The sequence below is a fragment of the Nycticebus coucang genome, chromosome 1, assembly GCF_027406575.1.
Source record: "Nycticebus coucang isolate mNycCou1 chromosome 1, mNycCou1.pri, whole genome shotgun sequence".
In the NCBI taxonomy this organism is placed as follows: Eukaryota; Metazoa; Chordata; class Mammalia; order Primates; family Lorisidae; genus Nycticebus; species Nycticebus coucang.
In genome coordinates, this window is record NC_069780.1 from 119,511,836 (window position 1) to 119,524,830 (window position 12,995).

The following is a 12,995-nucleotide window of genomic DNA, read 5'->3' on the forward strand; positions in this document are numbered from 1 at the left end:
TAATAATTTATGTCCTTCTTCAGGTACAAACTGAGTTGTTGATCTTAATTGGTTTTTTACTCCAGAAGCCGATACATGGTTGTAGGGACCACTAGGCACTTTCATTCTTGACTAAAATTTGACATCAGGAAAGTATCCATATTTCAATCATAGTTTCATACTTAAAATTTTCCCACAGCCTAATTTTTTTTAAATTCTTTTCAGCCTCCAATCTGGTATGGTAGTGACATATGAGTGGGAGAGATGGTCCGCCTCCCTCACTTCACTCGCGTGGGAAAGGTTGGGCTGAGGACAGGTGGGCCCACAGTGCCCCCAGGTAGGAGGCACATACTTGTGCTTGGCAATGCCGGTTTGAGACCTGGCACAAGGCTTACCTAGGTTCTTCCTGGAAGACTTGTGAGAGACAATGAGTTAATATCTGTGGAGATCTTTCAATAAAGTGTAATTGATGTTTGAATTTTTATAAACCCATCACAATATCTACCCCCTGAAAGCTTGATAAGAATATTTAGCACACATGTAAGTGCCAGATGGATTGTAATGACAGTCGATAGGCTTCTCATAACCCTCGCGTTCTGTTGTCAGAAATCTGCATATCAAAACAACTATGATTTTTTACAATAAGATTTATTGGATAAAGGATTTGAGTGCACATTGAAAAACCTACTGCTGCAATAAGACTATAAATCAACATTATGTAAGACTTTAAAATAACTGTTAATCCAGGAATATTCTTAACAAGCTGAAAGAAATCTAGGTAGATAACTTTTGAAAAATATCAGATAGTGTTTTCTTGATTTCGGTAATGAATTCTTATGAAAAACATGTGGATTACAATGCAAGACACTCAGAAATTGTTCTTAAAAGCTCAAGGATAAATAGAGATGAAAGCAGAAACACTTCGTAATACAGTAGTTATCACTTGGAATAATGTTCTCGTGGTTGAGTTAATGCTAACCAAAGACTTTAAAACACGGGAAGTGAAGTTAGTAAATACAATTACCATTCCAAGGTATTGTGATGTCTTTTATACTATTATCATAGAAACCCTCTCAGAGTACTTATTCTGATTGAAAAATGATGACTGTAGATCTGTGTACGGGACAGGTGGCCCCACCAATTATAAATTCTCCAAGATTGTAAATGTATATTTTATCGTCTTGTGTCAAAATATTCATTTTAATATTCAAACATTTTACCACATAATAAGCTGTAACCATATGTTTGTTATATTATACCGCTATAATATTAATAAATATTTACAGAGTCACAATATATCTCAGATATATTAGAAATAGTAGCTTTCTTAATTTTTGATTTTATGTAGAAGCCTTCAGTGCCTCAGAAGCTAATTTTAAATAAGGTTACATTTGTTACACATTGATAAGAACCAAGAATTTTACATTGTTAAGACTGACACCCCCTTTTTAACTCGTGTTGTTTTATTTATTTTTCCCAATTGCATGAATTAAAGATGGAGTGTTATCTCAGCTTTGAATTCCTTCGCTTGATGTCACAGCTTTTGCTTTATTTGTATGTGAATTCTGTCTTTAATAAAGATGAGCTCTGCTGAACTTTCCATTAATGAGAGACACTTAGGTGCACATCTCTTGATAACAGATCTTGGGTAGTACCTGAAAAATTCAGACCTGTTGCTGGTCTATTAATAATTAACATGGCAAGCTATGTGATTAATCAGAATTTTTGTGGTCTCTGAAAACATAACATTATCTCTGTAAATCAAATTGTGTACAATTAAGTTGACAACCATGAGTTAAAAAGAGAGAGAGTAAAACTCAGGACTGCTGACTCCTGTTCCAGCTGTTACCATGTGACATTAGTGTTTATCCTTCTGTGACAGCTAAGACTAGGCCATCCACCTCCAGGAGATGGACGATTCCAGATCAGGCACTGAATTTTCACTCTCATGTGTCAGAAGACAGTCTCAGGGCGATTCCGACTCAGCTGAAAAACCGGGAAGAACTTTTGCTAGTTTGGTAGCTACTGACTCAGTTACCTACTTTCAGTGTCCTTGGTACTCTGCTCATGATAATGAAGCCCCGAGCTCAGATGTTTTGACTGTTCTTTTCAGCCTGTGTTTAAGAAAATAATTTCTTGATATTATAAATTTCAATACAAGCGGGGCATGGTGGCTACGCCTGTAATCCCAGCACTGTGGGAGGCTGAAGCAGGAGGATTGCTTGAGCTTAGGATTTCAAGACTTGTCTGAGGAAAGTGAGATCCTGACTCATGAAAAAAATGAAAAACCCAGATGGGTGCCTCAGCAAATGCCTGTAATCCCAGCGACCCAGGAGGCTGAGGCAGCAGGGTGCCCACAGCCCAGCCTTGAGGTTACAGTGAGCTATGACGCCACTGCACTCTTCTCAGGACATAGGGTGGGACCCTGTCTCAACAAAAAAAATAAATAAAGAAATTTCAATACAGATTCTCACATATACAGAACTCTTTAAGAAATCTCCACAGGAGTGCAGCATCCGAACATTCTTAATCAATGCTTTGTGAGAATACTAGCTGGATTCTCTTTGATGTTGGCAGGTGCGTCAGAAATAGAGGCTGGGGGCAGGACACCATTAGTGCCAACCCTTATTTTAAACTCAAACAAGGAATCTGTTTCCAGCATTTCTGCTTTTGTTTCTGAAATCATTGTGTAATGTCCTGACTTCTGATTTTTCTGTGGGAAGGTAGAGTGTTGCAATTTGCCACCTTAATTGTATTCTGCTGTAATTGTCTCTCATGAGATACTTGAAACACACATGAATTCTGTATCACAGAACTTTAGCCCTCTTTCCCTCTTTGTTCACTGACTGAATTTAGTTTGCAAAAGAAATATTTCCCTTTTATTTTTTTTTCAGCTGGTGACGAGCCCACTTTTGAAATGACTCACAGTTTCTATCTGTGGTTTCTTTTCCCTCATGTAGTTAAAGCATGTGTAATAACGTGAAATACTGGACAGCTTGAACTTCTGTAATGCCCTCCTGAATGTCTCTTACAGCCTTTGTCTAGGTTTGAACTTTCCAAATTATGTATTTCAGACGTTGAGAAAGAAAGGCCTTAACGGCTGTGACAGCCCAGATCCTGATGCGGACGATTCAGTAGGTCACAGCCCTGAGTCTGAGGACAAGTACAGGAAAATTAACGAAGATATTGATCTAATGATCAGCAGGCAAAGATTGTGTGTAAGTACTCGGAACACCTTCCATTTGTTTTACTCTTGATATTTCTCTGAACCTGGCAGGCATTGAACAAGAAAGAAAACAAAGGCTGTGAAAGCCCCGATCCCGACTCCTCTTACGCACTCACCCCACGCACTGAAGAAAAATACAAAAAAATTAATGAAGAATTTGATAATATGATCAAGAGTCATAAAATTCCTGTAAGTACCCAAGGTAGATGGCTGGTCTGCTGTAACTGCTGCGGTAACATACCTTAACCCTCTCAGTGACAGCTTTCTCGGACATGCTTTGGAAAGTCAGATGCAATAGCCATCTCATCCCTTTAGAAAATAAACCCTAAGGGATGCTGAAATTATGTAATCTGAAAGAGTTCCATCAAAAAGTACACTCCGAGAGAGAACATTTCACAGGAAGAGTCACACCCTGAATTGACACAATCTTTTTAAACGCACAGTCCACACAAATTACCACACACAAGGAGAACAAGTTTGAGGATTTGCTGTTAAATCCATATCCATACGTGTGCACAGTGTGTGTGCTGAGACCAGGGCCACCAGTGGAGAGCAGTTCTCTCCTGTAAACTGACAGTCATCACCTAAATGAAAGCTTCTAAATAAAACTTCGGCCCCTCGCCCTACACATGAGATTCACCCACAGCACTGAAGGGTTAAAGCTAATGCTCACTGCAGGGAACAGACTGCATGAAACCGAATGGTAAGATTTCACCATGTTTGTGTGCTGGGGTGATTTCAGAGCTTTATCGGAATATTATCTGCTTTGCCTACACCAGCATTTTCCATGCTTTAACATTTGGCTAAATTTTGTCTTAACCAAATCAAAAAAAGTTCTAACAGTCAATCATATGCCTTGCCAGAAATTTAAGAGAAATAACTCTGCATGTATTTATTATTTTGTTTGCCCACATATGAAGGGGAAAGGTATATGCCTTTTATTATTATTACATTCTGTCATAGTCAAATGATGCTAATTTTGTGGCATAAAGGGATGAAACTCAAGGCTCGTGTTCTATGTGAATAACAAATGCTGGTGTCTGGACCCTCATTGGGTACGAGCTCCCTAGTAGGTAACCATTTCCTTTTCCAAAAAAGACATTTTTTTCTCACTTAGCAAAACAGCCTTGAGGATGGAGGGAGACGACAGTGAAAATAGGGTTTGGTGGTCACAAACATAGACATTTGAGACCACATTCACAGCCGCACTGATGAAGCAAATGAATGCTTTACAGTAGGTCCACACCCCACCTGTATTAAGTTAAACTGAACACTTTAACATTTATTTATAAAATGTATGCATATAGAACTTTCTACCCTCAGAAATACATGTCTGCTGCTTTTATTAAATGAAATAATGTCAGTGGTAGAGCTTTTGTTGAATCAGAATCATGTATACACGGTATCATGGAAGAGAATTCTTAAAGGTTTCATGAAACTGAGTGCTGTAGGCAGTGTGTCCAAGGTGGGCACTGCATCACATGAAGCATTTCCTATCCTATGCAGCCATGCTTATGCCCATATTTCCTAAATGGTTAAATAGCCATTGAGATTTTATTTTGCCCAGAAGAAGGAAAGAAACCACTCCTTTGGGCCAATTTTCAGTTCTTAAGGCCTGAGTTTCTCTTGCTATACAACACACTAGCCTGTGGAGCTACTGTGTACAAAGGTTTGTGAATGTCGGATTTTTAAGACAAAAGGACCTTAGATGTGTCAGGGATTGAGAATCCCCCTTCTCACTGAGGAAAGGGCACATACTAATGGCTCTTGATGGAGGCAATTCTAAATATAGATGGAGTTTTCACCCCTAAAGGTCTAGGGGGATGATATTGGATCATCGTCTCCTGACCTTGGGGAGCAAGAGAGGTGACGCACACGCAGACTCACTCCTGTCATTTAGAGTTCAAAATCAAGACACACGCTTTAAGAGGTGCAGCAGTATGTGGTGGGAGCTGACAACCACATGAGAGTTTATGGGCAGCTGTGAGAAGGAGCCACAGCCTCTGGGCTCCACCTCGCAGTCTTCATCTCTTGAGTAAGTGCTTCAAGTCTCCACCTTGAAAAGCCCAGTTTTTTACACATTGCTCTCAGTTGCTGGAAGTCAGTTTTGTTGAAAGTTTCCACAGCTGCTTAAACATTTATAGCAGGGCAAGGACACTCTGCCCTTTGTGTTCAGAGAGTGTCTCCACCTCTTTAAAAACATTACAAGACTGTTTTTCTTTTTCAAAGACCCAGTTTGAAGAGTTTCCCTTTTCAAATAGAAAATTTAATATTGCAGTCACCTGTTGGTGTAATGTAATTTATGCCCATAATCCTCAATTACGTGAAATAATTCATGGGTGATTTGGAATCATGTCGACCAGCATTTCCGCCTGCTGAGTTAGCCATGGTTCATGCTGGGATTCACAGCAAGAAGAAATGGAGCCATGGGGAGAACCAGGAGTTAGGAAATGGGCTGAATGAATGAGAGGCAGGTGCAAGGTGGTTGAGAGTAAAAGGGAAGGGAGGAAGTGGAAAGAAAGAGTGGATATTTTCTTCAAAATAACTGTGCTGTGAAGAGAAAGAAATAATACTGTAATTAGGGTCAAGGGAGAAATTAAAATGAAAAGTGCTTAAGATTATTTACATGCAGAGGAGGAATGAGTGAAGAAGGGAAAAGATCGAGCGTCTAGGTACGATGGGATAAAAGTGTCAAAGCTTCTCAAGAAAGGGGAGAAGGACGAAACCTAAATAGGATGGGACTGCGGGTGGACACCAGTGTGGCTAAGGTGGGCAGCATGAAGTTGAGTAAGTGACCACAACGTGACCTCTATTTAGCTTCTGTGGATATCGGGGAAGGAGTACGCAGGTGCTTGAAAGAGGACTGGGATGATGAGAGTCTGGATATTGTGAGGAATTGGGGATGGAGCAGACATGAGCAAGCACATTCCAGAGCTGACAGACAGCCTGGAGGACATTTGGATATTACCGTTGTGTGACTTTTTCTTCTCTGCTAGGGCTCAGTAGCTATTAATGGTTGATTAAAACTTAAGGATGTCATGGTAGGTGCCTGTATTCTCAGCTACTGGAGAGGCTGAGGCAGGAGGATCGCTTGAACCCATGAATTTGAGGTTGCTGTAAGCTAGGCTGAGGCCACAACACTTTAGCCTAGGCAACAGAGTTTCTCTGTTTCAAAAAAAAGAGTGTCATTAGTGGCAAAAGAAAAGAATTAAGTTCAATCAGTCACATTAAATAAAAGAAGGCCCATTCACTAAAAATAGTTTATTAAAAATATTTCATTTGATTTTCTTATTGGACTTTTCCTTATGGTAAGTTTGGGGAAATAGTGGGGTTTTGATAAGAGTTTAGATACCTTTTCCAAAAATGAAGACTTGCTTCAGTAACTATGATCACTTTATTCAGGGGTGGAAACTAAAGCTTTGTAGCTATCACATCTGTATCTCCCAGAGCCAGCACCCCCTCCACGGGCAGACAGCCTGCCCTGCTCTCTGAGAGATGCCCTCAGTTAAATGCTCTGCTGTCACTGTTTTAAACGAGGGGCCCCACGTTTTCATTTTGCCTTGGGCCCCGCCAATTAATCAGGCTGTTCTGCTGAGAGCATTTTATTTGATCATCCCGAGTTCCTTTTTCCTTCCTGTGTCTAGTGCTCTTAAAATTTGGAGCCCAGCCCTGAGATTTTTGCAAGTTTCTGAGTTTTAAACCACTTTTTCGGCTTAGGTAAAAGATCTTTTAAGCGTAAATGGTTTTAAGTTTCTTAATTTTGAAAAGTCAAAAAGAAAAAGAATAATGTCAGTTCTTTGGGAATTTGATACGTTGTTACAGCCCTGGCAATTCACAAAATATTGAGAGCAGCATGGTCCCTTTATAGATATGATCATTTCATGGCTCAGATAAGGAAATCGAGGTCAAAGGAAATTAAATGACCTGCCTGGTTAAATGGCAATTTATCACATAACCTGGACTGCAGCTGAGCTTTCTGGCAGAAAGACTGATGTTCCTTCTAAAGTATCTTCTCAGTATAGACATTTTTAAGCTTATAATTTGCCCTCAAAATGATTATAGGTAGTTCCTGATACAGTTAAGGAAACAAAGCAAAAGTTAAAGAGAATACAAAGGATGTTGGCATATTTTACAAATTCTGAATTTTTCACATTTACTCTGATAACGTAATTATATTTGACTGCTCTTTAGCCAATCACTAATGAGTTTTACAATAATCATCAAACTGTTTATGGTCCAGAATTCTGGAAACTGAGTAATTAATTCTTGGGAACAAAGCGATTTTCACTGAACTGGTTGTTTGGATATTAAGAACTCAGTCCCTAATTATTAATAATCCACAAGGGTATCACTTGAGCCCAAGAGTTTGAGGTTCCTGTGAGATGTGATACCATGGCTCTCTACCTGGGACACAGAGTTAAGACTCTGTCTCAAAAAAATAAAATAAAATAATACGTATTTTGGATGTGCATATAATCACCTAGGGGTGGAGGCAAGGCTTTGCTCTCTACTGATACATAATCAACATTTGCTGGAATATGAGGGGAAGTAGAGGCTTGTAGCTAATCCTTAGGTACCCAGTAACAGTTAAACATTTATAAGGAGTAACAAGGAATACTCATTAAAACATTTGTAACTAAAAGATAGCTTGCAGATACCAACCCTAAGTAAATATGGAGGAGGGGAGTCTTTGAGCTTTATTTTGGCCCAGGACCTTTGTTACTGTTATGTGGATGGGTCTCACCCACATTCCACGAAAACCATTTAGCTTATTACTTGTGTGGCCCACAAATGCAAAGCTTCTAGTATCCAGCCCTTATTCACTTAGCAGCTTGATTCTGACTGCAGTGTTCTATTTCTACCCCCAAACTTCTACAGTGTCACACAGTGACTTAGTAGCAAAAGGAACAGACTCAGTGGCTAGTGAGGTGACCTAGGGCCACTTACTTAATCTCACCAATTTAAAAAGGGAAGAATTAGACGTACAAGGAAAGGGTGTTGGAAGAGTTAAATCACGTCGTGTGTGTAGATTATACAGCACTGCACCTGCTCAGTAAGTATCTCAGAGTAAGTGGCAAGCTTCACTTCCTATCAGTACAGTGCCCACTCACATCATAAAGGGTAGAATAGGCTGGATGTTGCCTTACAGCAGAAGAGCTTGAGTGCCTTGATAAAAGGGGGCGTTATTTACCAACATCATAACTGATTTTATAAACAAGGAGAAAGAAGAGCAGGGGAAAGAGAGCAGGAGGTGGGGGTTAGAGGGAAACAAGTTGCGAGATCAAACAGAGTGGTCAGGGTGGGCTTCCAAGGGAAGGCCAGATTGTGAGCAGAGACTTGATGGAGGTGATGGAGATTGCCATGGAAATGAGACAAGAATGAGGGAGAAAGGCAGAGTGTGATAGGTGATGAGACAATGGAGGTTGGCACTAGCTGGGAATTTACAGGGCTTTATGGACCAGTGGAAGAGATGGGCTTTCACTCTGAGAAAGATGAGGGCTCTCGCAGTTTTGAAAAGGGGACTATTGTCCCGACTTAGTGTTTTTGAAGGATCAGTCTGTTTGCTGGGTTGAAAATTAGAAAGAGGACAGCAAGGACAGATTTGGGAAGGATGTGACTGCAATGATCCTACCAGGAGCTGATAGTGCTGGAACCAGGGCAGTAAACACACCCCCCAATCATTGTGAAGCCCAAAGACAATCCCACAAATTTCCAAAATTCTCACTAAAGAGATAGTCCCACCGCTGTAGAGTACCGCTCTTCTAGATCTGGAGAGTTACTACTATAGCCCAACATTGCAGCAGGACACAGGTGGCAAAGTTAAAAGGGTGATTGAAGAGAGTTTATTAAAAGGACTGTTTACAAATGGGTGGAGTTAAGAGAATGTACTGAAGGACATTAGGGTTTGCAACCTAGAAGCTGTCACCACCTCCAGGCCTGAATCAGTAAGTGGGGAAGGAGCTAGCAGAGCACAGCAGGGCTTAAGTCTGCAGGGCCCAGGAACCCAAAAGGCACACGGCCTTCACTGGAGGAAGGCTGCCTCACCCAGCCCATGCCCCAGCCAGCAGGATGCTACCATAGAAAGCACCCTGGCCTCTCTCCCCTCTCACTCCCCATCCTCCTGCTGTGCCTCCACTCCTGGCCAGTCGAAGCCAGAGGGCACAGGAAGCCTGATGAGCCTGGTTGAGACAGTCTGGAGGGTCAGTTCCTGGGCACAGAGCAGGTGAAGAGGACGGAGGGGGGATCCAGCTGGGGCAAACGGAGAACACCTGGTTCAGTGGCTTACTTGGTTTTCTTGGGTATGGTAGAGAAATTCTTCTGTGGCCTTTTAATGAAGAACTGCAATATTTTATTCACTCTGTGGGCCTTTACAACATATTCTAATTTTTTTGTTGTTTACAAAGGGCCTGGGAATTTGAGTACACATTCATTCTTAGATGTCTTATCATTTATATTGCAGCATATCGTGGTGTTTATCCAAAAATTGTTTTCGGTTACCCTGTTTACAACAGTGGAAGTCTTATACAGAATGACCATATTAATATACCATTTGAAGACTTTTCTTTCCCCTTGAAAACAATGAAGAATCAAAGTATACAAAAGGGAAGAGTTACGAAACCTTTGCTCTTGCCAATATCGACATGTCCGGAACATGGAAGAAAAGAAAAAGAAATGACAAGGGAGCACTGGGCACAGTGACGCAGAGAGCCTTTACCCTTAGCACTCTGGGAGACCACGGCAGGTGGATGGCTGCAGCTCAGGAGGTCAGGCCAGCCTGAGCAAGAATGAGACCCCATCTCTGCTAAAAATAGAAAAACTAGCCAGGTGTTGTGGCAGGCGCCTGTAATCCCAGCTACTCAGGAGGCTGAGGCAAGAGAGTCACTTGAGCTCAAGGATCTGAGATTTGCTGTGAGCTCTGATGCCACCGCACTCTACTGAGGGTGAAGTGGTGAGACTCTATCTCCAAAAAAAAAGGATAAAAGTAAAAAGTGAATAACATTGTGATCCTCACTGAGGTGAGCACAGAAGTGTCACAGAATATGACATGCGACACAGGCCAGCCAGTAGAATAGGAACAGAAAGTTGACATTACTACTAGAGGAAAAAAATAAGTTAACAGGCACATAAGAAATAACAAGCCACGTGCACATGTACATTTAAACTTGCGTGGTGACTTACCGAGAGCCCTGAGGAAGCACCTCCTACAGATCCTATTTCCTGTATTTCCTTTTTTTTTTATTGTTGGGGATTCATTGAGGATACAATAAGCCAGGTTACACTGATTGCAATTGTTAGGTAAAGTCCCTCTTGCAATCATGTCTTGCCCCCCTAAAGTGTGACACACACCAAGGCCCCACCCACCTCCCTCCTTCCCTCTTTCTGTTTCCCCCCCCTGTATTTCCTTTTTGTATTAAGGATGCTGTGTGCTCCAATGCTGGCATTATATTCAAACAGTGCTTTTATTTGTAATGCTTAAAGGACAGAAAAGAAGGGTAGTTACAGCTGTGATCATCTAGTTAGTGCAAGCAGAAACATAAACATGATTTTTACTTAAATTGCCAAATACCAAAAAATCAATCATGGAGACCTGAATTGCTCTAATTAGACATCCGGGAGGCTTCGCTCAATATTTGCCAACTCTCTCAACTGGGATACAGGTCTTGCCATTTGTCAGTGACGGTATATACCAAAAATGTGAAGCGTAACATACTTTCTCAACTATCGCTTTAAAATGTGAATTATTGATGATCCATGCTCTGTTGAATCCTGTATCATAAAAATACCTATTATCTTTAGAGTTACTTTTAAAAGAGAGATTTTTAAAAATAATAATTAAGGTATATGTGCTTTTCACATGCCCAGGGATGATTTTATATCATTAAGCTTCTGCATAAATATGCTTCAATAAGCAATTAAACCAAAGGCTCTGGTTTGCATTTTAATCCTCCTTTTTCTCTGTGAAGTCATCATAATCATGTACCTTTGATCTTGCAGTCATTTCTGGCACCACATTCAGATGTCACAAATGAACAATTATTACTTAACAGAATGGAATTCAAAGACAATGGGGTCTAATGAAACGGGGCTTTGTCTTAAATAAAAGTGAAACATTTTTTAATAGTCGCGAAGAAAGACTTCTCTAAGCACATTAAAGAAATCAATTTATGATCTGAACATCTTGAGAGCTTTTCTTAATGGTCTTCTAGAACACCAGGCAGTTTGGAATCTGGAATTTTTCTTGCAATAATAAAAGCTGTCTGCACTTGAGAGCTTCTGTCACTGTTGCTGGCTTTGACCCATGTTTGTTTTGGTTTGTTTTGGTTTCTGTTCCTGCAGGCTGTTCCACCTCCCAACTTTGAGATGCCGGTCTCCATCCCAGTGTCCAGCCACAACAGCTTGGTATACAGCAACCCTGTCAGCTCACTGGGAAACCCCAACCTTTTGCCACTGGCCCACCCTTCTCTGCAGAGGAATAGCATGTCTCCTGGTGTAACACATCGACCTCCAAGTGCAGGTAACACAGGTACGTCTGCATGGAGTTGTCACGTTAACTGGTCATTGCAAGGAACCAAGGCTATTTTATCCCCAAGATGTTTCAACCTCCTGCTAGGTCTTTGACGTGATGAAGCCTAAACTTAAGTATATCTTACAAAATCTTTCATGGTCTGCAATGTATCTTTACAATCTACCACTTATCTCCTCCTGTGGCTGTCTTTCAACCACATACTCTCAAACAGGATGTCAAATATCCTGTCTCCATACCCTGACTTCTGCTCTCCCATGCCCAAAATCCTATTTTCCCTCTTCCTTGTAGGGAGGTATCGCCTCTTCTGTGAAGCCTTTCCCTGTGTTCTCGGATAGCATTTATCCCATCTAGTTATTGAATACTTTGTTCACTCTTTATTTGTTTGTTTATGTAGTAACTTATTCCACGAAGGCAGAAGGGAAATACGATAAGATAGTGTCATTTACAAAACCTATGAAATAAAAACAAAGCTGAGTCAGAAATAAAGAACACGTCGTAAACACACGTGCACCTGCCAAAAATTTGTCTTTATGCTTCGGAAAGATCCTTACTGTTGTTCAATTCACAGTGCCTGAGAGAAGAAATTCTTGCTCAGAAAAAGCTCAACCATTCTTAGTACTTAAATCGAGCAAAATACATTCTGATGAACTGTATGTAATATGTAGCTATTTCTCCACTGGGTCTAAAGATGCTTGAAGGGAAGAACATTCTCTTGATTTGCCAGGCTCACAGTAGGAACTAAGTCAGTGGGTATTGAATATAACTAAACCATTATTTTGTATTTCCAAAAGCAGTTTCAAAAATAATTGTATTGCTAAATCACACACAGCAAACAGTTATATATTTACATTTTATTTTTAAGGAAGTTCTCCACAGGAAGTTTTTAATATATTTTAGCACACATAAACCGTATTAAAATTTCTCATGAACAGATTTTTCCTTTAAAATAATGGCAAATCTGCCTTACTAAAATTAGAACTAAGTATGTATTGATTTTTTTATTACAGAAACTTCCTAAAGAAAATATAATTAAAATCAGTCAAATAAAAAAATCTTGATAAGCCTTGAGTCTGGGAATGTGTACAAGGGGCTTAATTGTACCATCCTCTTGGCTTTTGACCACATTTGACATTTTTTATATGAATTTTCAGTCACCATCTGTATTCCTTTGAGATCTTACTCAAATACAGTTGAGCGTCCTATTTGATAAACTCATGCTAATTTTTTAAAATTCTGATACTTTATTTCTAAAATACTATTTGA

At 40.3% G+C, this 12,995-nt stretch overlaps 1 protein-coding gene across 21 annotated transcripts in view; it reads left to right on the forward strand.

Annotated features, from left to right (window-relative positions):
• MEF2C (myocyte enhancer factor 2C) overlaps positions 1–12,995 on the forward strand; it is a 172,302-nt gene that overhangs the window by 128,576 nt on the left and 30,731 nt on the right. For 16 of the 21 annotated variants that reach the window (XM_053586760.1, XM_053586741.1, XM_053586742.1 and 13 more), the window contains 2 exons: positions 3,054–3,197; positions 11,543–11,729. In XM_053586760.1, coding sequence (XP_053442735.1) covers positions 3,054–3,197; positions 11,543–11,729 — 331 coding nt within the window. Of the gene's footprint in view, positions 1–3,053; positions 3,198–3,256; positions 3,395–11,542; positions 11,730–12,995 lie in introns of all 21 variants that reach the window. The other 5 variants (XM_053586798.1, XM_053586859.1, XM_053586808.1 and 2 more) reach the window with 2 other exon arrangements.